The sequence below is a fragment of the Achroia grisella genome, unplaced genomic scaffold (genome assembly GCF_030625045.1).
Source record: "Achroia grisella isolate CSIRO2021 unplaced genomic scaffold, CSIRO_AGI_Agris_v1 utg1573, whole genome shotgun sequence".
In the NCBI taxonomy this organism is placed as follows: domain Eukaryota; kingdom Metazoa; phylum Arthropoda; class Insecta; order Lepidoptera; family Pyralidae; genus Achroia; species Achroia grisella.
This window is the reverse complement of record NW_026712655.1, coordinates 1,815,671-1,842,074: the sequence shown is the minus strand read 5'-3', so window position 1 is coordinate 1,842,074 and position 26,404 is coordinate 1,815,671. Positions and strand designations below refer to the sequence as shown.

The window sequence follows — 26,404 nt, the reverse complement described above, 5'->3', positions numbered from 1 at the left end:
CACTAACTCACACTCTTTATTGCCTCTTATAATATTACGAAAAATAATGACAAAAATATTTAACCACCAAAGTATTTAACTCGCTCACGAACTAGAGAAGACGCTGTACTTATACGAATTATACACGCCTAAATGATGCGCGAATAAATGATGTATTCATTTGCATACTGTGTTTCTTTAATGTTTTAATTTGTATTTAATATCACAATTACAATAATAGCACGGCATATTCAATGTTTATTTTTCTTCACATATAAAAAATTCTCACGATTACACTATCTATTGTATTCCGAGTCAATAACTCAATTGCGGCGACATCGCCACAATTATATAATTCGCGACATCTCTAGTACGTAAGTTCAAATACCACAATGCCATATACTTTATGCCGCACTACCCGAATTTACGGTGTTGTGTTGGGTGTGGGGCGCTAGGCGGCGGCTCGGCGCGGGCGGCGACGGGCGGGCGGCGCAGGGGGCGCGGGGGGCGCGGGGCAGGGACGCGGCGGCGGCGGGGGCGCCCGGGCCGCGCGCCGTCATACCCCGTCCAGCTGTCTCACTCGCACATCCTGGGACGCGCACATGTCCGGAGCGAACGGCAAACACGTGAAGTACGCACACGCTGCGCACTCATACGCCGGCGCTGCGTAAAACAACGCAACCAGCGCGCAGATCATCCCTATCGCAGAAACTAAACACACCACTATCAGAAATTTCCTCTTCCGCCGCTCGCACCTTTCCTCCTCGTCCTCCCTTTTCTTTCTTTCGTCGGATAAGAACGGCAACATGGCGTATGAGATTAGAAAACCGAATAAGAAACCAAACACTTGCGCAAAATTGTCAATCCACGGCAGGAAACCTGTCAGGAACAGCACTAGAGCTATCGCGAGCATTTTCATGAGCGCGCACTGTGGATGTTTCAGTTTGTGGCGTGCCGCTATTACTTCTACTATTAGACACGCTAGTAGACCGAAATGCGACCCAGCTGGACCCACCTGAAATGTAAAATAATGAATGTATTGTAGGTGGAAAAATGGAAAATAAATCTTATACTAAGATTAAAAAAATATAAGTATTCTTACGTGTAACGTAATATCGTCTGTTAAACTTTGATAATATTTTGTATAGGTGAAACAATTATTTATTTGAATTTAATATTTTCAACTTTTGACAATTTTTTTTTATTGCACTTGTCGTCCAGTAACATAAAAAAAACTGTAAATTTATATAGTAAAAACACAAATAAAATACCTCGGCTCTATATGGCTCGAAAATAGCCGAGGCCATGTTTCCAGCTATACCACTTCCCAAGTAAATGAACGCTATTCTAACTGGACCAGCCATTTTTTCTAGATCTCTCATGAAGAGCCACTGTAGTGCCAACGTCATGGCTAAATGAAGAAGGCCAGCATGAACGAAGAGTGAGGTCGCCGCGCGATATATCTGGTCTGGACGCCGTCTTCGCATAAAAGGTAACATGCCGCAAACGTCGTCGAGGCACGATACCTGCAATTAAATAAAAAAAATATTTTTCAATGTATGGTCATAAATTATCACACAAGCCCCATGGCATAGGGCCAGTGTTAACGCCACTTCCTTCGCAGTTATTACAGGTATATTTGTTTAATTTTTAATTAAAAGTGCTATGTCACTTACTGAGAGGAGCCGACTATACGTAGCATTTACATAACTATTTTTTGGGTTTATGTATAACAAATAAAATCTATATTAACATATATCTACAGGTGAAAGCTCATGAACTATTTTTAATTTAGATTATTATTGTAAAACATAATTCTAGAAATACTCCGGCTTCGCTAAAATTTTTTTTATTTTTTTTCCAATATCATACACAAAATATTAACGAAATATACACCAAAACCTTCCTTATGATTCACTCGTTAGTTATAGAAAATCACATGAAAATCTGCTCAGTTGTTTTTGAGATAATAGCGACATTCGCGGAGGAGGACTTTATTTTATTATAGTATACATACTGACTATTTTTTTTTTTAATTACTGTAACACATATGTAATTGTACACAACAATCATCACCTCCAGTAAGTATAATAAGTCTATCTTTTTATTATAGATTTCTAACTCTTAGCCGCAACTTCTGCTGCGTTTATTGTGGTAAATGATAACCTCTGTGCACTCTCATGATACAATCTATCTTCCCGTCAAATTTTGTTACGATACGTCAGTTGTTTGTATGTAATAAGGTAACAAACTGATAAACAGCCAAATACAGTTTTGCATTTATATATTAACATGTATAACGTACCTGTGAACACAAAGAGGCTTCCTCATGAAAGTAACCCTTAACAAAATCGCAGTGTTCCCTAGTGGTTATAACGCATTTGCCATGAATGCCTATACAACACGGATGGCCGATGACTTCACAGGCCATATGTTCGGCGGCGTGACCAGCACGTCCTGCCGCTGCCGATCCATCCAACACGGACTTCCGGCATATTGGCCATTTTGTAATGTCATCAGGCCACTCGTGTGGTGCTATTGAACGCGGCGCTTCGCAGAATCTGGAATAAAAAGTACCAATGTAATGAAAGAAACAAGAAAACATTAAAACATATCGGCTCTAGTGGTTTAGCGGTTTAGAACGCTGCCTTACTTCCAATTGTTTCATCGATTCCTAGCATCACAAAATATTTGAATAAATCATGAGTATATTGTCTGTATGGTCTCAGTGTTTTCTACGTATATTAAATATGTGTTTAGAAAAAAAAATACACCAATTATCTAATACCTGTTAATTTTGGGGCTGGTTGGCGTTATGTGAACTATCCTCGGGTTATCATCATTATTTATTAAAGCGTAAGCTTGCCTTTATGTACCCGAATGGTACACAAACTGATGGCGCTCTTAATTAAAAGTGGTAACCATCATCTGTCGTGGTCAGTACCAGGAACATGACGTTATGTAATATCTGTGGTACCATACGTTATGTTAGCATGCTGTACTTGAGACTAAGGTGTCATGAGTCCTTACCATGTAATTTCACTGCTATATTTAATGCTTTAACTACCACGAAACACAACTTTCAAAACCGTATAAATAAATGAGATAGAGGTACCCTCCTAGAGGCCTCGAAACAAAGTACTACTTAGTTAGTAAATATCAAAGTTGTAAACAGAAATATATAACTTTATCTCAACTCGACCTGACAACAAACCAAAACAACAAAACCGGTATTCTTTGCATAGAAAGATTAATATCAAGTGGCAATTTTTTATTTGCAATCAATATATTTTAGCGTTCTGCTATTTTATGATTACAAAAATATGGTAAATACTTACTTGGGATCTAATCCACAAACTGACCCTGATATCCGACCTCCGGGCCCGTTACCCGTCGACCATTTCTTCCACGTTTCTATTGTGTTCTGAATAAAAAAATAAGATAATTAATATCTCCATTTATATATTGATTACTCCAATTATTGAACAAGAATACTCACTTTTGTTATTAATCCTCTTATCTGTGTTTAGCATGTAAAAATTTAAAAATATTGCATAAATTAACATAAGTAATTCTACCTGATAGGTGGGCAGACTTATACAATTAAGATAGTCTTTTTTAAGAAATATAAAAATTAATATGTTTAATCCTTGTCTACTTTTAGACAAAGAATATTCTGTTTACGTAACTAACTGAAATCAATGAATGCATATATTAAGTATTTGTATCAGTTGTCTAGTACACATAACATAAGCTCTGCTTAAGTTTAATTATATAGGTTTATTATTATTGGTATAAACAGGAACATGTCTTTTGAAATTATATCATTTACATTTATATGAGACTCACCGAACAATCTGCTTTTGAGGACTGCACGCACCCCGAATCATCATTTCGTATGCAACAGGCCGTATCTCGCTCTCTTCTCGCGAGTGCAGCGATCGCTCGAGCTATCCTCGCGTCTCTTCTCATGCATGGCGCGAATTTGGCACCTAAATGTATTAAGTCTGCAGCGCGAGGGCCTAACCAAAACGACGCTGGCTCTTCCCATTCCACCTGTTAAGGACAAAGTAATAATTTAAAACAATATTTTAAGTACTATTCTTTTGGGGTACTCAGAATAAATTATTAATATTAAAAAAACGATAATTTGTGAATAGAGATAAGTGCATCCAGCATTCAAGCATCCGCTCATCCCTATTTGCAAATTTTCTCTTTTTGTATGTTATTTTTAAAAACAAAATACGATAGTCAAAATCAAATAAAATTTGAATCTGAATTGGCGCTACCAATGAATTTATTACTACAAATTATAGCTAGTACGAAATAAAAATGTTCTTCTGTAACACAGAAGTATCAAAACGTCTGCTTATTTGTCATTTTTCAATAACATTTAACGCTTCTTATATTTTTTTAGAATGTAAAGTATATTATTAAGTAATAGTATGTAATATTATGTTATCTGTGGTGACAGTAAGTACATGTCGACACGATTTAACTACTACATCATTTAAATATTTAGTTTAAATTAGACAACGAGAATATTTTATAATAACCGGGACTTTTAATTTTTATCAAAGAAATTTAGTATGCTTTGGTAACTAATGTTAAAATAAAATACTTCTATGAAAAGTTCCTTTTTTGAGAAGAATAAATAGACATAACCTATATTAAACCTTGTTTACTTCGGATACTATTATTTAACCTAAGGGTATGTTTCCAGCTTTAGAAATTACAAAGTCGGTCCTGAATAATTATATAGACCCTTTGTGTCCATTTATCTAAAAGATGCAAAGACTTAGCAACAAAAACTAGACAAAGAAAGCCGTGGATGTATAAAGCTGAGGTGACCTACATCCCGTTAATACTCTTACTTTGTGTCGCTTTCTGTGTCAGTAGGAAAAAGTAAACCTTTGTAGAGTCGTAGAAATTGTTGATCTCGTATTACAGGTACTTTGATACAAAAATACATCCTCATGACTATAATACCATAAGGGATAATCAGACGCATTATCAATCATCGACGACGACATGTACACCATGGCAACATTTGATTTGTTCACATTGCGCTAGGCAAATTGTAATCCAACGTAGTAAAGGCCCTAAAGGGAAGCCTAGTATCGTCTCTAGGGTAGTTATTTTGAGAGTCAGTCAGAAATATAAATTACACACAATTTTTTTTTGTGAACTCGCGCCATTATGGTTGTACGTCCAAGTTAGTATGTTCAAATTATAATAGTTAACATCAATGAACATTCTTTATCCACAGATACGTTTGTTGTTGTAATTGTATGTTTAAGATGTCACAGTTTTTATAACCTTTTCCTTTTGGTTGTTTATATTTATTCAGAACATTGTTTTAATAGAGTGGGCAACGCATAGGCATGTTCGTAAATGTGGTTCAAGAAATATTCTGCAATATTGTGTAGTAACAATTTATCAGCTAGCGTGACATAAAATTTCTTAATTGTGGTGTCTACCTATAATTTCCTTTAAATTTAGCATATCACCGCAAAATTTTAATTTTAAGTAATCCTACAATTGAATATCCCTGGGAAATATTTAATTGAATAATTTAACTTATTTGTACGTAAGCAAATAGGTAGACGAGCGACGCCATAATAAATTTACGAAGTAAATATTATGCATTGTGTCCTAAGCGCTTCCTCAGATACACGTAAATCTGGTGAACGTGTTTTGTCTAAAAGCTTTGCCTCATTTAACCTCGTTACGTCAAGTCGCGTACAAAAGAAACAATATCACAGGCATGAAATGACATGAATTGACTGTTTTGGAATCATTAATTTCTTCTATAACATCCGCTTTATATAATATGTATATAGTTAACATTTATCTGTATTACATGTATATTGTTATGTTTGTCTTCTATTATTCTTAATTATATATTTAATAAAAACGTTCGTTTGAATATAATGTCTGTAATATAACTGTCTGACATAACTTCATTTAAAATTTTAAACATAGTTTCAATTAAAGGATTATAATTATTACGTGCAGGATTATTAGGAAAATAGAAATATCTATATAACATTTCACTACTGATTAATGTATTGATAAAAATCTTTCATATTATATGATGAATCCCGTAATCCTATATATAAATACATACATTTAATTAATTATTATTCATAGTTTTAATTGTTTTTCACTCTCACATAAGCTTTATGTAGTATGGTTAACTTTATAGAAGAATCTATACTAATATATAAAGTTTAAAAATGTATTTATAAATGCATTAATCTCGGCAAGTATCCGTTAGATTAGAAAATCCTTTTGCATCTGATAATTCTTTAGAAAATGTATAGTATTTAAGCACTACGATACGACACCAATGCATAAAATATAATAAGTTAGACGGATAAGTGAGCATCACGTTAGAAGAGGGTGGACAGCATTTTTTTATTCTGCTAGTTGAAATCTCTATTCACGGTTAGTATTGTACGTTCTTTATAGAATAACATATATAACTATTACAATTGCAGTCTCACCTGTTGCAAACTCAATGTTTTCACAAGCACCTGCCCGGAGTGCGTGTGTCGCCCAAATCCTACAGGTCCGAAACCGTAACAAAGTATTGACAGCAGCAGCACCAGGGTCTGGGCTGTACTGACCCACCACGTGAAGTACGGCCGGTAATCTTTGTACTCGTCGAAATGCCGCGTCACGTTTGCATCAGATACCGGTCGAAGGGATAACCTGTAATTGTAAGCAGAAAAATAATTGAATCGTAGTAAAACAAAGAGTATCACATAGTGGATAATGTCGAACTGTATTTCTAAATAATTACTTTCCTTTACGAACCTACTTAATAAACCGAATACTAGTCCCTCACTTATCTTCCGATGGTATTATTTGATTGTTTTTAGAATTGATAAAAGCATTGTTCCCATAAAAAAGAAATCTGGTTATAAAATCGCGAACAAAATGCATGTTTTCTCGAATTATATCAACATAACATTATCTTTACTTCCTTTATGTTATTCTCTTTTTTTTTTGTGTTTTATTTTATACTAAAACTCCACATGGTTCTATAAGCACAGCTTTTATTACGACCTATAGGGATGGCATGTATTTATGATTGAGGTTAAAAAGAAAATAATGAATAAACTGAAAGTATTAAGTAAGTATTTCTGAAAAATATTAAATTAGTAGTAATTAGAAAAGTATTATGATCATTGTATGATTTATTACAAATGGTAAAATTTCAGCAAATTGAAAAATAGAGATAGATACTTCAATATATCTATGTTAGTAAAAGTAGGACGTGACGCCCTGCAAAAAGGTCGGGGTTCGGGTCAAATGACGCACTTTGAGAGAGGTTAATGTACGACTGTGGATATTCACAGATGTCAAAAAATAATTATAGAAGATAAGTACCTAAGATTTATTAAGTTCAGTATGTATTGTGCTGGTGACCCTATGTTTTATTCAGGGGGAAAGCTAAAAGCCTACGCTAAAAGTATGTTTATAGAAAAATTTATAGTTTTCACGCAGCTATAACCAATTACACTTCACCTCTATGTATTCTTTATATTTAAATTTTGGGCTCTAAATATTACTTCATATTATAGAGCAATTCCTACAAAGGACTTGTAAATGTAAATAACTTAGAATAATTGTATATTAGTAGTAAATAACACAAATAATAAAAATAACCATCACAACTATTTTCTGTTGGGCTCAGAAACAGAAAGTCCAAACAAAAATAATAATTAAGAATGAAGTCCTAATTTAAATTTGTTACAATTGATTAGACATCATAAACAAATCGTACAAAATTGAATAAAAATAGTTTATCCTCAGATCCTTAGGTGCTGGTATTGCTTTGAAAAGTACAAAAGAATTAACTAAGCAATCTACAATAACAGCAACTAAGAATCTGAGGTAATTTATGTTGTAATGATTTTTAATATTTTTTTAATCATACTCGTAGATGAATTGCGACCAGTTACTTAAGTTACGTACAATTGCGTTTGTATCTACAAAATGACTTGTCAAACAATATAATTACCTTTAATATAAATCTGTTTAAAATATCTAATAGACGGCAATAGCAAAATTAAATCGTTTTTAAAAAAGATAAATAGAGATATCGTTTATAATAATTCCCCTGTTGCAATATGCTAGCTTTAATTTGGCTGAAATATTAATATTATGCAGTGAAATAGCCACGGGGAATCCTATTTATTCGTTTAGGGAAATCGGCAAATAACGCGTTTCTCCATAAATAATGGCTAACGTCATATCCACAGGGTATTAATTCAAAAACCCATTACAGCAAGTTTTGAATGGAAGCACTCCCGTAAACACGGTGATATATTGGAGGGCTCAGGTGAGTTATGGCCGGATCAACGTTCTTGTGCATTATTTTTTAATCCTCCTTGCGGTAGATACCTGCCATTATGAATTATTTTTAATTACGGGCAAAGTTAATTTATAGAGGAGATAATACAACAGCAACTGCACTTTATTACTTTGTTACAACGACTTACTTTAACCACAGATAACATAATATTACATTAAATTTATTAATTTAACCAATTATGCTAATAAATGTTTATTGTATTACATAACAAACAGTGAACAAATATTTATTATCGTAGATTTAATTACTTGAACAGAATTATTCGTTCGCTTATTAACGCGCCGATAAAAATAAACTATACTTTTCATTGATTTTCGATTAATATTGTTCATACACAATACGAAGTATGAAGTACGAATAAGACGAATTTTTCATTTGAGGATTTCTTTTATTTTTAAGTTTTTTAATGTGGAATTGTGTACCTGCCGCAATTTTCTTGTGAGTCTACAAATTTTTCAAGAAGTGTTATTAATGGTTTTTAATGGCAATACACACATAACACTCCTGGTATCTCAGGCGTCTATAGGCTACGGTAGCCGTATACCATCAGATGAGCCGTATGCTTGTTTGCTACCATCGTAATATAAAAAAAAACATAATAAATATAAATAAATTTACAAGTCGTATATTCAAAATCACATGTCTATGTTATCAAGATTAGTTATGTAGTTAGCACCTTCAGTCTCTCAGGATTTGAGAATAAATTATACAGAAGTCATAATATATTGTTTATGTTTGGCTATGAAAATAAAACCAACAGATAGAGAGACCTTTAGACTTGCTTACGAGCGTTTGAAACAATGAAATAACAATCATGTTCTTATTATGTACCATATGTTTTTATGATACTAAGGGAAACGTTGTCATTCTACTAGCCGTACTGTTTGTGGGCCTTTAATAATTATGAGATGGGTCGATACAGAGCCGTGTCAGCGACCGGTCACTGTTAGCTAGTCATTATTCGCAATATACCTACTAACTGTCGCCTGTCCTAACCTTTGTTACAGCACTTACTGCATAACAAAAGCTATAACGAAGTATATTTCTAAAAGGCTTAGTATGTAATTGAAAAGTGAGTAAAGTGTAAGTTGTTGAATAATAATCCACTAATTATATTTTTAGTCTTTACAAAGTTAGAATAAGTTCACAACACTACTTTACTACTTATTCTAATAGCGTTAAAGTTGCTTCCAGTCATTATTGTATCCTTCTCATAAAATAAGCAGCGTGTCTACAAACTACTCAGAAGTCAGATCATATTCCTCAAGTACGTAATGGTTTTATAGTGTTTCAGTTTGACTACAGAGAACTTGGAAATTACGGAAGCAATCACATTTGCATATTATGAAAAAATGTATTCTCTATTTGTTCATGAACGTAATAACTCATGATAGTCGCACAGCGATATCCAGTCGAAGCTAAGAAAAGCTTTTATTAAGGGCACTAGACTATAAATATACAGATATACTTTTTTTGTAAATACATAAATAATAAATATAGAAAACACGCAGACTGTTATAAACGATCATACTTATGAATGCAAGTATTTGTACCGTGGGAATCGAACCAGCGGCCATCAGCAGTGAGGCGGTATGCTAAACTGCTAGACCACCGAAACCGTCTGAATTAACATGGAAAAGTGTTCATAACTGTTCTAATTTTAAAGTCAATATTCCAACAAGAGTAATTTAGGTTTATTTCAACTAGTTACTTTCTGTAATTACCTTAGCGTCAGAGTGCAATATTATGTTATGTAATATAATACAAATTGTACATTTACGATTAAACTTCATATGAGGGAACGTGTGTTATTACTGTGTATGTAGTTAGTATTACAATGTCTTACCCAATTAATTTGCCAACAGCGCTGAGACCAAACTGTCTCCGATTTGAGTTGTCAGCCATTGATCCCAATATGGGTGTGTTTATTCGCACGCCACCAGAGGCACTGCGCATAGATCTGGGAAGTGCCCTGAAAAAAGAGAGTACGCCACTATTATTCATACATCTAATTAAAATATACTGTTAACAAGATACGCCATGTAGGGTACTAATATAGCTGTCATTAAACGTAAAAATGTTTCAAGTACATTTTGCATTTGTAGACTTTATTATAAAATTACTTTGTACAATTAAAAAATTAAACATTATAAAAGTAATTCATGTAATGTTCTTAACTTATCCAGAAAACAATCACTAGAATATATATACGATATTTACTGCATCTACTGGGTAAAAAGCTTATTTCTTATAAGCTCGCGGCATAAATACACTAGATTTTTAAAACCATATGTAGGTCCGGGGAATCGAAATAATTGAATTTCTGCGCGTTACGAATTTAATTTCCAATATTTACAATAAAATACTAATATTCAGCAAGCAATATTCGTCGTTCCTCGTTCTAACGTTTAACTCACTCGTTCTTCGTTTCCCTTCACTTATACATTCATTCTCTCGTCATTCATGTTTTAATTCATGTTCGTTCAGTTAACACAGTCGGTCCATTACATATCAATCCCACCCATATATAATAGTAAAACAACATTTATTTATATAATTTTCTACAATTACAATTTTATTGCTTTGTTCCATTGTCGCTCTGGATTACTCTTGTACTCGGAACAGAATCAGTATTATCTACTAATTGGCCTAGTAAGTAATAAATTATGTATATGGTTGTATTATCTATTATAATCTAGGACTCGTATATTAGTGATTACATATAAGTTAAATAGTTGATTTATTAGTACTAGTTGAGTTATTTATGAAGTTGTGAAAAATATTATTGTAAATCTAGTTTTTCAACTATAAATATACAATAGCTAAAGTGCTATTCCGTATTCAGCATATCTGACAGAGATATCACTTTACCCAAATCTATTTGACATGGGTCTGTGAAATCGGAGATTTAATCTCTGAACTAACTAAAATATAGGTACATAATGCTTAGGTTGAAAACTATGTACCTATGCCTATATAAATATTCGACACACAACAAAGGTTTATATTCACTTGAGATATAATAATTTAAATATTTTATTTGAGTACACTAGAGGTCTGAGTTCTCTTCTTTCAACCAACTTTAGTTAGTATGGGATTTTTACAATATATTTTCATGAATCCTGAACAACGGTTTGATTATATATAGTTAATATGAATATTTTTATTTCTTTACTTAGATGTTTAATAATTTTTAGTAAGTATTAGAGGAATGAAAGGTTTTAAGAAACGGATAGACCGATGATAACAGTAACTTCTATTTATAGTACAAGAGATTCGTCCGATAGCTACATTCGAGAAACGTTTAAATAGAATATAGAAATAGAGTAAAGAAAACTGTCTTTGAAAGATAAAAAACGTCTTTTAATGCTTCAATATTGGTATATCATATTTAGATTTCGAAGAATTCTATTTTAAAAATACTTTTTGATAAATGTAATAGTGTTGACAAAAATAGCAGTAAAATATTCCTTGTTCGGTAATGTCCTGTATTGTGTTCATTACTTCGACAATTGATAATACCTCTGGCTATCCCAAGTTAAATAATGGTCGTAAATACGAAGATCCATCTATCTTCACAAATTGTTGTTATTATATTTTTAGCAGGATGTATAATGAGTGAGAAATTTGCGAAAAGTGGGATACATAACTTGTATTACGTAATTTTAGTCTTAATTCGTACAAACTAATATATTGAAAGCCAGCAGCTCCAAATAGTTATAAATTCTTTTGTGACTTTTTCAAAATCTTATCTGTCATATCTGCACAGAAACAATAGTAGATTGAGTCATTTCTATTTGTAACGTAAGTTAGTGCAGTCTCATAAATTAAATATTACGCACACACTACTTCACATAAATTCGCAAATTTCCAACTGATTATAATCAGAATATACTGATATCATTTTCTCTCATATTTATTTGTTGACATGGATATTCTGTCATATAAATGCACATTCCATCAAAATAAATGCGAGATACAATGTGTGTATAATGTTTGCCTTTGTCCTCCACATAATAAAGCATGATTCTGTATTTTTTTAATGATCAATTAGCCAACTGCGGCTGCTAAATTAGTTATAAGGAATTGACAACGATAGTTACTAGGGGGATCGAATATTCGTCGAGTAGTCGAATCAGGGTGGGTATATTGTTAGAATGGGCCACCAGTTATCGTTACTAACAATCCACTCCACCTTAATGATTGTACATTGTCATTATACGAGTATGTAGGTATAGTTCCAATAACGACTACCACTAAAATCTTGAAATCTTGATCACATAAAATAATGGGCTGACAAAGACAAAGGAATAGTGTAAATAGCAAATCGAATCAAAAAACAGGTGGTACATAACCGGTGGCTTTCCCCGTTATGAGTCATCCGCATCTTTACAATCTTTTATATTTATAATAGTCGCTAGCTGTAAACCATTGCTTCATTTGTACAAACTATTATAGCGTACTACAACCTCTATGGAACATTTTTTTTATTCTTATGTTTATTATTTTCTTATGTCGCTAGTAATATTTCTCTGTTTTTCCTTAAGGTCCGATAAAACGTCTTTATTATTTTATATTATTAAAATGTAACCATTTAAAAACGTTTGACACCTTTTTAGACAAACACTCTTCGTATTCGGTCGGATTCGTACTAAATATTACTACATTAAGTAAGAATTATTAAGTAATACTATACATTAACAAAGAATGGCTACAAGTACAATTTATGAAGATAAATATAATACTCATTAAAATAAAACTAGAAACTCTATGAAAAAGATTAAAATAAAACTCGGTTCTTGAGTGAATTGTGAAAACCCTAGCGTACAAATAACTTTCTTCATAAGTTTGTATATAATATATAAATATCTAAAATACCTAACGAATTATACACATATTAAACAATGAATGTTATCTTATCTTTTGATTAGTTCTACATTATCATCTTAATTTATTTCAATACTTGACGTCCTAATATGGATATGGTTGTCGCGATAAACATTTCCTTTCTTTAAATCGGATGTTGATTGTATTTCTAGGAAATGATGGAAAAGTTAGTACTTTAAAAAAAATTAGAAAAGGTGGTAATTTTTGCTACACTCAACACGATATTGATCCATTATTGAGTTATGTGTAATAATGGTATATTTAAATGTAATAAACTCAGGACAATTCACACAGCGCTATCTAGACCTAAGTTAAGCTAGCTAAAGCTTGCATATATCAATGTATTTATATCAGTTCTAGTACCATATATCTGATATAAATACATAGATATATTTTTTTCTTAAATACATGCAATTTATACATAGAATACACTCAAACCGACACAAACAATTCTACTCATGAATACAAATGTTCGTGCCGTGCGAGAAATCGAACATGCGACCATCATGGAAGTAAGGCGGTGTGTTAAAGCGCTAGACCACCGAGGCGGTTGAATTTTTATTCTTTACTGATACACTTATTCTTTACAAGCTTCCACCTCTTACTTCGTCTGCTTTTTCATAGATAAATGAGTGATTATGTCCGTCCGCGTAATACAATTTATATTACGCGGACGAATTTTAATACGCGGATTAATTTATATTTATGTCAAATTTGATTATTACCTGTAGAGCTTTTTGTCGTCTAATGACACAGTTTTTAATTTCATATAATAATATTAGTTCGCATTTTTATATCTTATCTAATAGGTTTGTTTGTATATATTAGGAATAGGTAGGTAAAAGACAATTTTCGTATCTTTATGCTAATATAACAAAAAATGTAATATGTCTTTTAAAAGGAAAAACAATTGGTTGTAGTTCGAAAGTGTTTTTATTTTTGTTAATAAACCTTTTACTTTTCTTATACACCTCCGCCTTTAATTAGACTTAATTTTTGTGTGTGGTTTAGGTACACGATACTCCTGCTAAAACTACAAAGATTTCGAATATCCTTTGTGTAACAAACTAGTGGCTTGCCTCAGCTTCGCCCGGGTGCTCATAATTCTGTGAGTTGTATATATTATAACATAATATACAAACAGTGTTAGATTTTCTGAATTGGTGCAGTGGTTTTGGAAATTTCTTTTCTCATAAGAAAAACCGGTCTCTTTTATAATATTACCTAACTGTGTTGGTAAACATGGAATTTGAAAAGTGTAAATAAAATCGGTATGATTAATTTTTAGTATATATAAGACTTACATTAATAATGCAATCCAATCTTGATTTGAAACATCAAACTGAAGAATACTACACTAAAATTTTATATATTATTAATCACTATTTTTTATTCTTATATTGTTAGCACATGTATGTTCGGATCGAAAATGAGTGTGTAATGTAAAAATCATTCTAAATAATTTTATCTTATCATTAACAAAACAATCAATAATGACAATAAATGTAAATTTTTCATTATCGTGGGATAATATCGTGTTGATATCCTGCGCAGAAGTTACGGATTTATTTACGATATTAGCATAAAGGACTTGATAATATAATCTATGTCACTTTTGTGTCCAATTGCTAAATCATATTATTCAGCGTCGTACCTAAATTGTTTATGACCCCGATTTATTCGACAAATTTAAACTAGTAAAAAACCTTTGTCTGATAATAATAAATGTCTATTCCTAAATGTATTTTTTAACTTTTCGCCAATAATATCCAAGAGAAGTTAGATTGGACATATTTATAATTTCAAGTCTTACCCTTTAGGTCCATCAGTAACATCAACATCCTCATGTTGTTGCTGCTGACTGAGTGGCAGTGATGCTTCGAAGAAAACGTCGTCGCAATCAGCATCATCGTGCGGTGTGGTCGCGCTGCCACGGAATGATCGCGACCATTGCGCTGAGATTGACTGCCTAGATCGCCTTGTCACCGCCTGTCAACAACCCTTTATCGTGAACATTCGATAATCAAATTAATTTTATTTAGCATATTCTAATAAGACAATATTATGCTAATAGAATTATCTTGACCGATAACGTATCAAATTGCAGCCCGGTAAAAACTGAGTGGTTGCTTATCGTGTATTTTTAATACGTAATGGCAGCTAGCCAGACAGTTGAAACACTCGCATATAAGTATTACAATAACAACATATAGTACTTATAAATTGTGAAGTCCTTAGTATTTCTCATACGTTGCTGTTTTTGGGAATTACTGAGTTATTATTTTATCGACGTTCCCCGTAATTTCACTGTCATATCTCAGTCATCACATCAAAACAGCTTGCAAGGTAAGCTGGCGGCAGAATTACGAGTAGGTGAAATAGAAATAGACGTAGACAACTTTATAGAAAGGCTGGTAATCTAATTAGATAATTATTTATTATATGCTGTTACTAGTTTACTTAACTGTAAAGCACTGTATAAATTATTATTATTTCTTATAATTTTATCTAATAAATATATCTATAACTTACAGATAGATCTTAGTAATTCCTAGTTTAGAGTTATATGACTGTGTTATAGTTAGTAACTATTATTGTTTGCTAAATAAACACATCTAATAGTAGTGGTAATCATATTTTACATTAAAAAGTTCCACTTGAATTCGTGGTAACTCAGAAAATCCTTTTCATCAGCTTTCCTGCCACGGAAGCAGGCGTATTTCGACGTCGTGGGCTATTTCCTTCCGGGGATATTGCTAACGGAACACGGGACGTCTTGCACATTATTTATGATGCCATAACGTTCCAGTCGATCCCTAAAGACATCGCTTTTATAATTTATTTGACGGAAATATAGTAGTCTAATTTGTCTGCCGCGGTCGAACATTTAAGGATATTATGATGAATTTTTAAAGGTCTTCGTGTTATACAGGGATAACATAATTTATTTGTTTCTTACAGAAAAATTCGTAACATTTAACTGTACATATATTTAGTGGCATGGTCTGTAGATGTCTTGCAGATGGGTGATTTTTTTCGACATACTTCACATTTATATTTCACCAAAATTAAATAAATTATAGCTTATGTGTTATTCTGTTGTAAAAACTATATTTCTATAAAGTTACATCTAAATCTATCTAGTAGTTTGTGAAAAAGCAACAGACATCTATCTACTCATAAACAGTTAGGAAGTAAGGATATATTTATATTTAGCAAGTTTGTTGATGATAAAACTTTTCTGAAAACAATTTAATTTATGAGGTACCTAAGCACGTACGTACATTTTATCCTTAATAACATTTTAATTTTTTTGTTCGTTACTTCTCGGCCTTTGCGATATTTGGATGCAATTATATTTATGAGGGATAATGGATAAAGGTTTTTCCTGGTCAATCAATATATCCCGATCACATTAGCAAAGTGGTTGGCACATTTAGACGATCATAAATATATGACATATATGTATCTGGAATATTATTTCATAGGTATTGTTATATTTTATTACACGTATAACAATTAGCATTAGCAACTAGGATGTTATTATTCATATGATTAATTGAGCTCTAACAAAAATAATTATACTTTAAAAGGTATTTACGTCTTTCGACGTGACGTTTCGCCTTGTTTGCCGTGGTCACGAGTAGAGTTTATTTACCAACAAGTTTTTCGTGTTAAGATCTAATTAGCTTTATTAATAATGTACTGAATCGAAATATTTATAAATTACTATCGAAATAATATTACGAAATATGTTTTATTTTTCCACATTTAAGTACTAATACAATAGTTATGTAAATCCGCGCATTATCATAGGATTTCATATAAAATTATATCAAACATTTTAAGTTATAATATTGCTTATCGACTAAGATATAACATAGGATAACAAAATTGCTTTAGTATGTTATGCTAACGTACAATTGCGAAAGAGCCTGACATATTCAACATGGTAAAGAATTGTGATCCATATTTTAGTAGTATCCCTCGTTTATCCATCAGTAGGCTTTCTTTACCAACATTAACTGTACAAGTCACGTCTATGTTAATTCAAATGATATTCCGTACACGACTTATATACAATACAGGGTGTAATCTTGTTACTTATGAACTAAGTTCTGCGACTCCAACGCCGTAGTTCGTGGCCACAACTTAGCGCGTGATATGATTTTACGAATACTAAAGTTAAAGTCAGACGCTATATAGATTTGGAAAATGGTTACTGTTGTTCCGCAAACTATAAAACAAAACAAATTTACATAAAATTATCTAGAATTAATAGAATAGTTGTGCACAAAATAGAAAACGTAGTTTGCGTTGTCCTCGAATCATAAGAGTTTTTAGAAATTTTACAACAATAGGTACTATGGCGGAATGTGTAAGTATAGAATTTGTTCATAAAAAGAGAAACAGTTGCTTTTCTAAATTTACTTGAGCCTAATAAAAACATCATCTACAATATCCGTGGAAGTTGAGACAATACTTATTTTAAACAAAAATAATACACAATATATATTTTATATAGTATTATAAACACAAATAAAAAATATATATAATATCCTAGGATATTACCATTGACAATTTATTCAATAGTAATCGTAATTTATATAAGGGATGACACGTTTATGATCGGCGAAAAATTAAAATTATCTTCATAGGAGCTAAAATGTTCAATACAATAAGCCTATGAATTACTTCGTAGATACCATGACGTTGTTGTTTTTTATATTTAATAATTTATTTTGAATTCTTTTCATTTCGAGGTTATTTTCTGTATACTAACTTCCTTGCTCATTTTTTGGCAAACATTCAAGTACGCGTTTTTTTCAATGATAAATTATTTAACCTTTAAGAATACTAATATCGAGATGCAATTTCGAAGTTTATTTTAGTAAAAGATCAAGATCAAATCAAGTACAAATCACTAGCAGGATAAATTCGTTATCTCATATGAATACTAAGATAACAAATTTAATATATCGAATGACTTTTACTAATTTAATGATACGGAAAAAGGATATAAAAAACATGAAAACGTAAAGGAAATCAAGTTAAACCAATATTAGTATCTTAGTAATGAAAAAATCGTTAGGATTTTATTAATTAATTAATTTTTTTTATAAATAAATAATTTATAATGTTTTTATTGATTTAGTCATTCATAATTTAAACCGTCCCCAGATTTTTATAAATTTATACTTTAGGCTAAAAGCGTCCTTATTCATTTTTATTGTAGAAAAAAAAGTCACTCATCGATAACTATCTGTTTGACGATTAAGATTTCATATAAAAACTGCTGTAAATAAATGTATTAAGATAAAATTTTCAAGGAATGTATTGTTTAAGATTAAACAAACACGCACAGATGTGCCAAACATATTCCATGGGACGCTTAAAAATCACCCCCCAAAGCGGGTTAAAAAATTACTGTATTATTTCAGTATGACATCTACTATTACATAAACTAGTTTATTAAAATAATAAAATACTATATGACATCATGTTTAACTTATTGCCATCAATTCTGTAAATGGCGTTTCCATACATACGCGAAATTACGGGTACCGCTAGTTTAAAATATACTTTCTATTCTTCAGTCTCATTTTTATCGCAAAATGAGAATTAAGAAATATAAGCTATGATGGAGAGTTGCCCATCCATCATAAAGCTTATATTATTCAGAAAGTACGTCTTAAAATTTATTTTTATAATTCTAAGAAGAATTTATTATACTTAGACACAATGAGATTGTTTATTCAAAAATAAAATTATATTATGTAAAAAAAATCAATAACATACAAATATTAGAGTAGTAGAGTATTAGAGCAACTTGTTGAAGTCAGATCTATAACGTATAGTAAAACCAATCAATAACTTTATCAAATTATAGTAAAAATAAACACTATTTTTACAAGGAAAATGATAGTAATTCATTAGAGACTTATTACTTTTTTAGCAATCAACTCACTCTTTACAATACTCTGTCAATCGATAAGAGTAAATGCTATGATGACGCATCTAGCCGTTATGCTTGTTAACGAGACTTATTTAAAAGAACTGAATAACAATATTTTATTGACCACGATATAGAATGTGTTATGCACCTTTATCGGACTATATGCAATTCATCTTATTACAATAAGATTCATTTGAATTCCACTAAGAGAAGAAACAATTCATAGTAGGTATACAATAAACTGAAATAACATTATGTAAAAAATACCTAGAGACGAATTCAATGAGAACTTTATATCTTATAACAATTTTATAAAAATATGACTGGATATGAAGACTTTCACATTTTTATGAGGGAATAATAAACTTCTTACCATAATAATATATGGTTATCATGCATCTACACTAGTCCGAAGAGCTCTCAGCTTAGTTAAAATAGCGAGGCAACTTCGTAGAATATTTACTGAACTTTTAAATGCTTATGTAACATGAACAAGCGAAAGTAGGTTACCAGCTAACTACCACCTGTGGCCATGATAGTCTTTGTCGGGAGTAGATAAACTGCTGTTTAGTAACTATTCAGTACCTCAGGACTAATTAATATTCCATACACTTTATTGATTTTCTAACTATTACAGTCTATTTGATGTATAGCTTGTTCAATACAACTCTCAATTTTTAAGTAAACTGACCGTTCATATAATGCGATATAAGCTATCGTAAATACACATTAATAGGCGATGCAACCGGTGTATCTCACGCATCAAATAAACCAATACGCTAGTAATAGTGATATCCTGCAACCAGTGATGTCAGTAAAGGTTTTCCAATTTTTTTACAATTTTGAGCGCTTTTACCGTAATCTCATCTGATGTTGATTGTGCATTCCAGTCTAGTATGTTACACGCAATCTGAAATATTGTACTAAGTCACTTTGGACTTGAAAGACCACATTTAGAGGCATTTTGTGACTAAGACAAATATGCAGGTATCAGATATGGAATGAGCATTTGAAGGAAACGATTGAAACTGGTGACTGGTAGGGCTTTTAAAGCATGATCTTGATGGTTTATTCCTATACGATGGTTTAGTTCTACAAGACCATATCAAGACAAAAAAAAAACTTAAGTTTCTTTAACCCAAAAAAGTGTTTATACATATAATAAAACTTTTATTCATAGAAAATATAATTTAAAACAAGCTATTTTTTAAATTCGTTAAAAATAATGAAATAAATACTCTTTCCCTTAAAAATTCTACCACTAACTTATGACGTATTACACAATTTATACCATATAAAAGCTTGTCGCGAGATTTGGGTACTCGTATTTACTTTGTTAGAGTCTTTTAAAATTTTACAATAACCAGGTCAAGTTATTAAATTTACTCATTTACACAAGTAAATCCCACGACACGCTGTTCGGTTATATAAGCATAATACGAGTATAGTTTAAAATGAAAAACCATTGCAACTATTAAATTATGAATACACTTACAGTAACAACATAAGAAATGCCAGTGAGTGTGAGCCGAGCAACGCTATCCTTGCCAGGAAGTGGCCGGATGGGCGTCGAGGGCTCGTCGAGCGAAGCCGGCGCGGGCAACACGTCGGGTCGCTCTCGCACCCGCCCCCGAGCCTCTCTAGGTGCTGCACCCGACGCTCCATACATACTGTGTAAACAAACAACACATAAATTTAATAATATATTATAACTAGCTGTGCTCGCGATTTCACCCGTGTCAATTCAATATAAAATATAGCCATTCAAATACAAATTCAAAAATAATTTATTCATGTAGGACATTTAGCCCTTATGAACGTCAAATTTTTGTACATTAAATTTTAATTTTAGCCCTAGCGTCCAGTAAATACCTAGTGTTCAGTATATAGATCCAATTGAAGAGAACTGGGAAGAAACTCATTGAATTAGTTATATTTTTTAAAAGCCTGTTTACTTAAAGGATATTTATATCTATGTCTAACATTAAACCGTGCATGAACAACTATTGCTATGTCATTCATGCTATGTCATCATTCATTCTATTCGTTTTGTGAGTAATAGGATATGTTTAATATAGATTCATGGCAGTGCAATTACAGGGTACGACAGCATTATAGTCTTCCATAATAGCAACGTATGAAGAGTACCGTAAGCGTAAGAGAACAACATATTTATTGTCCTAGGTGGTGTTTAGGTATATCAGTAATGGTAACCACCTACTTAAGCTAGCTGTAAGTCTTTTCGCCGTTCCAATTGCATAAAAATGGACAGTGTAGGTTCTAAATCTACACTATCGATTTTTTTAGGGCATCACCCACAAGTTATTTTAAGTCGTGTTCAATTGAATGTTTATTTTTCATTAATACAAACTTAAATAATAGGTGTAAAGATAGCTATATAATTAGTGTGAATACCAATGGTATGACTATATACGTAAGGACAAAGTCAACTTTGTTACTGTCATAGAAAGCAAACCTATATAGTTATTTTAGGACGAAAATGGGTCAAAGGTTATTTCTAATACCGTATATATTACGGAAACCATTAACGTATCCCTATCTATTGGATATTATGTATCTATTGCTCTAATATCAACAAATGTTACGAGCAGATACATTCTGTTTGCATTTCTATTTTTATCCTACCGATTTAGATCGATCGTCTTCCAACAAATGTACTCAGGAAGGTATACTAATATACATACTAAAACATACCTGCTGTTTATATTATGTGATATTGAAACTACAACAATAGATAAATATTAAGTAACTACTCCACAAAGACCTTACAAATAATCACATCACACTTACAGAAATGTCAAATCCATTTGTATACTATCTTTTGCTACGATAGCAAAGGGCGAAAATCCGCCGAACTTTGAGCAAATGCGATTATTATCGTTGATTTAGTCAACGAGAAATATAAGTTAAAACACAATATTTATAATATCTATCGGATTTGAATTCATAACCTCTTACGTCTATTAGCTAGAATAGGAACACTAAGTAGCATGGTGTTCTCGTTGAAAAATAGAGAAATATGAGAGAAGAAAAGTAGGTACCACAAGTCCATTTGTTGTTTAATAAAACAGTTTCAATAAAACTCAATGTGAAGTTCTTAAAAGGTGCATTCTCTCTGCTCTCAGCAAACAGTCAAATGTATGATATTTTAAATTTCCCCTTTCCTATTGTGTTATAAGATTTCAAAGAGCGTCTATAAAACGTTATTGTCTGACAATACTTTCATGCAACTAAAATTGACGTGAGTGTTTCAGTGAAATTGTGCTTACTTAGTGCGCCCGCAGGCCTTCAATTTCAAGTTAGCCAACTATCGAGTAATTAGGTCGTGTTCGTGTCTAGTTTAATCGGATAATTGTTAAATTGTACGCACATTTACTATGAAAGGGGAACTCGAGCACGACACGATTATTGCCCGCTTATTTAGTTCCAAAATAGACTTTGCACAAAGTAGTGTGATACTACTTCTTTCTCATCTATTTCAACCGACAAGCAGCTTGTTTTGTAAGCTGTTTTCCGGGATGAGTTTCGGCAGTGAAATAACAGGGTAAGCGGGCTGAAAGCCTAGTTCTCAGGAATGGCGTGTGACATGAAGACTTATGTCCTCAGTGCTGTTCCTGTATATTGGCGACTGGTACTACTTACAATCAGTTAAGTTACTATAATTTCACGATATTAACTAGTTTATTACAGGATTTACATTACATCCTCTGATAAATTACCTTACCTTAGATTATAATTTATTTATATTCACTTACATACTATTTCCCAATAGGGGATGTAAAGGTTTTGCCTGATTGATTATCAACGAAGGGTCGAAGCACCCAATTTTCCAAGGTAAATTTGCCCCAGCCTCAAAACGAGAAGTATTAAAACTAAAGCTATTCACATTATACAAGTTCACTTCTAAATAATGTAAGAATGAATATATAAACATAAATGTGTCCGTCAAAACTCAACTCGAAATTTAATTACGATTTTAAATAGATATTCGCAGATGCACAACATATCTACTATACATACATCTATGCAAAGGAAAATTATAATTAGTTATTTATATAGATAAAACGTTAGTCACTTACACATGTCAAAGTTCGGCTAGTCACTACAATTAAGATGAACAAGAAACTCAACTGTTACACCTGTTTTAATAACATAAGTATAATGTTTTAATATCTGATTAAAATAGACGTATATTATATTTAATATATTATATACCTAATCTTTACAAAAGATTATAGTTTGTATAGATTTTATCTATATACATTTTTCTGGAACCTTCTATATTATTTATGATTCTGATGATGACGACATCACTGAAGAAATTGTCAACAATTTGAATGTTTCACAAAAGAACAATAGTCGGTAATATGCCTCCAACTATTGTATTAATTTCTGAAGTTAGATAAACTATGCTACTACCTATTTATTATTTCAGTTAACACATTGCTTTATATTAAACCTTTACCTTATTCGAATACTTTATTACTACAAAAAGGAATATAGATCCATAAACTTTTTATTTTGAATTTTGATCGGAACTAAATATTACACACCTACGTAGTAAAAGTTTAATCGATTATTTTTATTTTTTATATCTGCTTATATAAAATAACAATATTATATATTTTAAATCATTTTCGAAAATATTATTTACAAGAATAAACATGTATCTTAGATTTATCATTATTTAAACATGTTGTAGTTGAATAGAATTGTAATCCAATATTATAACAAGTGATATGACAAGACCATCTTTGTCATGCGTTCAATAAAATCAGCTGTCATTTGGCACTATTAATATTAACATATATCAATAACAAACAATCGGCCTGTAATCAACACCAAAATTAAAATTAATTGTGTGTGTGTGTGTGTGTATCCATGCCACAAATAAAATAATAAATATTACTAATATTATAAATTGGAAAGTGTATCTCTCTATCTTAATTATCTCTCTGTCTGTTTCTTTGTTACGTTTTTACGGCTAAAATGACTAAATTAACACTAGTAATAGCTATTTTTTTTGTTGTTGAGTAGTAGTTATCCGGTAATTTTACGATTGCCTAATCGTAAAATTACCGGATAAAAGTCATGACATCTTAGTCCTGTCGAATATAGGTATTTCGGATGTCACATGATATCCTTCATGTATAAAGTTGATGATTACCGCAATTAAAAGAGATATCCAGAAATTATGTAACTACATAACTTCTCTATTCAACCGTATAAAAATTAAAACCCCAAATTGAGTCACAATACTAATTATTTATACGGCAATAATTGAAAACCTGTGAAGTGTTAAACATGAATGATTCATAAATCAATCATTGACCCAAATGGAAAATTAACATTATTATTCAGTTGAATTGTACAACTTGTATTCCATTTCGAATGTAAAATTTTGTATTTATAGTTATATAAACCACACATACTACAAAAATATAATTAAGGAAAAAGAATTTTATTCTTGTATGTTTGTACCGATTAAACGCAAAAGCCACTGGATCAATTTCAAAAATTCTTTCACCATTACAATATTTACACTACTATTCATTACTAGAAAAAATATGAATACGGACTAAAACTTCAATAATGTAACTTAAGGTGTAAAAATATGTCTTCACATACGCTTTTATTGGAACTATTCGAATTCTATTGGCCGCAACTGGCCTTTACAGGAGCGGCTGAAAGTCAATCAGTTAGTCAGTCTCCTGCCTGATGGTTATGACTTTAGTTTGAGGGCACCGCTAGGAGTACAAACCTCGACTCAGGTCCTCCTAATTTTGATCCCCGTTTGAATTGGACGGCAGATCAATCAGAGGGGTGTAGAATAAGAAATGTATTCACTCTACATTTATGGCAATATACAGGTACTAGTAGGCATAGTATTTTTCCTGTATTTAAACGACTATCACTATTTTACATGAGGTGGGCTATTTACTTTCCTTTAATTTAAACTGGAATGGCAGTTCAAACTTAAAAAATATTGGTGGTACAAAGGAACTTTAAATTATAGCAGACTCTTAATTCAGATACTTTTGAGCGCTGATCTTACTTTATGCAATTAGTCTCTACAGTTTGAAAAACAAACACCACGGACATCATGTCATCATGTGACGCTTACGATATTCATTCCTAATGTAAAAGTTCATAATGAATAATGTAATTATTAGAATATTAAAATATCATACCTCGGTGCTATATAATTTGACTACTATATCTCACCATTCAACTGAAACTAATCTTATAAAGAAAGCTTCTTGGCGGCTAAACTAGGTAAAACCAGCATATGTCTGTTTCGATAAATAAATTTAAACATAATATGATTATTATGCCAATGGATGAAGTAACTCACCTAATATCATCGTCATCAGGATGATGATCCGCTGACATATCAACTCGAAGCCCGCCGAACGCTCTCGACGCGTGCCTCCGTCTTCTATCATTCCAAAGCCGCCTTTGTTCCCTTTCATTATCCTTCTGCATACCGAAAAAAGTCTTCGTCTCTCTCTTAAGGTAATCCCGTACGGTATGGGCTCGGCGTAATCTGACTCCATCTTCTTGGTCAGGTTGAGGTACGGTCTCTGGTGGCGGGTGGGAGAGGGGGGCGGGCGGCGCGGAAACGACTCGTGGCGGAGACGAAGGCGCGGGGTGGGGCGGGGCGGACGCTGGTGCAGGTGATGTGGTCTGACACGACAGCTGGGGTGCCAACAGCCCCGCGCTTGACCGCCTGCAACAAATGAACAAACAGTTTAGATATACATGTATGTATGAATTCCAACTAAGATCTAATTTTTGTTTCATATTTTTAGGCACCCGAGTTAGCTAATTTTACTATTTATAACTCAATAGCCTTAATTGTAAGGCTATTGAGTTATAAATAGTAGTATATTGTAGCATAAGGCTAATATAAACATAAAGTTACTATAGATAAAATTTGTAAGCTTTAATTATTAATTCGTTGAATATACGTTTCAATTGAAACGACTATACTAGAATCAAACACACTAACTTTTGATGTGTTCAACTACATATATATGTACGAGGTGGCAATAAATATAAATCATAAATAGAATATTATCATTACTAAGAAGTTACGCACAGTAATTGCGGATGAAGTTTGTCACGCTTTTCAAAAACAGTGTAATCTCCACGTGTTACCATTTAAGCTCCAT

The 26,404-nt window shown here is 32.0% G+C and overlaps 1 protein-coding gene across 2 annotated transcripts in view; it reads right to left on the bottom strand.

Moving 5' to 3' along the window:
• Nucleotides 1–525: 525 nt before the first annotated feature.
• Nucleotides 526–26,404, bottom strand: part of LOC131841115 (inactive rhomboid protein 1) — a 141,050-nt gene continuing 115,171 nt past the window's right edge. Inside the window, exons 2-12 of one of the 2 annotated variants that reach the window (XM_059189362.1) lie at nucleotides 25,585–25,959; nucleotides 20,704–20,878; nucleotides 15,066–15,241; nucleotides 10,212–10,337; nucleotides 6,489–6,696; nucleotides 3,829–4,035; nucleotides 3,479–3,499; nucleotides 3,318–3,403; nucleotides 2,285–2,540; nucleotides 1,251–1,505; nucleotides 526–994 (exon numbers count right to left, since the gene is read on the bottom strand). In XM_059189362.1, the coding sequence (XP_059045345.1) occupies nucleotides 536–994; nucleotides 1,251–1,505; nucleotides 2,285–2,540; nucleotides 3,318–3,403; nucleotides 3,479–3,499; nucleotides 3,829–4,035; nucleotides 6,489–6,696; nucleotides 10,212–10,337; nucleotides 15,066–15,241; nucleotides 20,704–20,878; nucleotides 25,585–25,715 (2,100 nt within the window). In that variant the 5' untranslated portion in view covers nucleotides 25,716–25,959 and the 3' untranslated portion in view covers nucleotides 526–535. The remainder of the gene's footprint in view (nucleotides 995–1,250; nucleotides 1,506–2,284; nucleotides 2,541–3,317; nucleotides 3,404–3,478; nucleotides 3,500–3,828; nucleotides 4,036–6,488; nucleotides 6,697–10,211; nucleotides 10,338–15,065; nucleotides 15,242–20,703; nucleotides 20,879–25,584; nucleotides 25,960–26,404) is intronic. The other variant, XM_059189363.1, reaches the window with a different exon arrangement.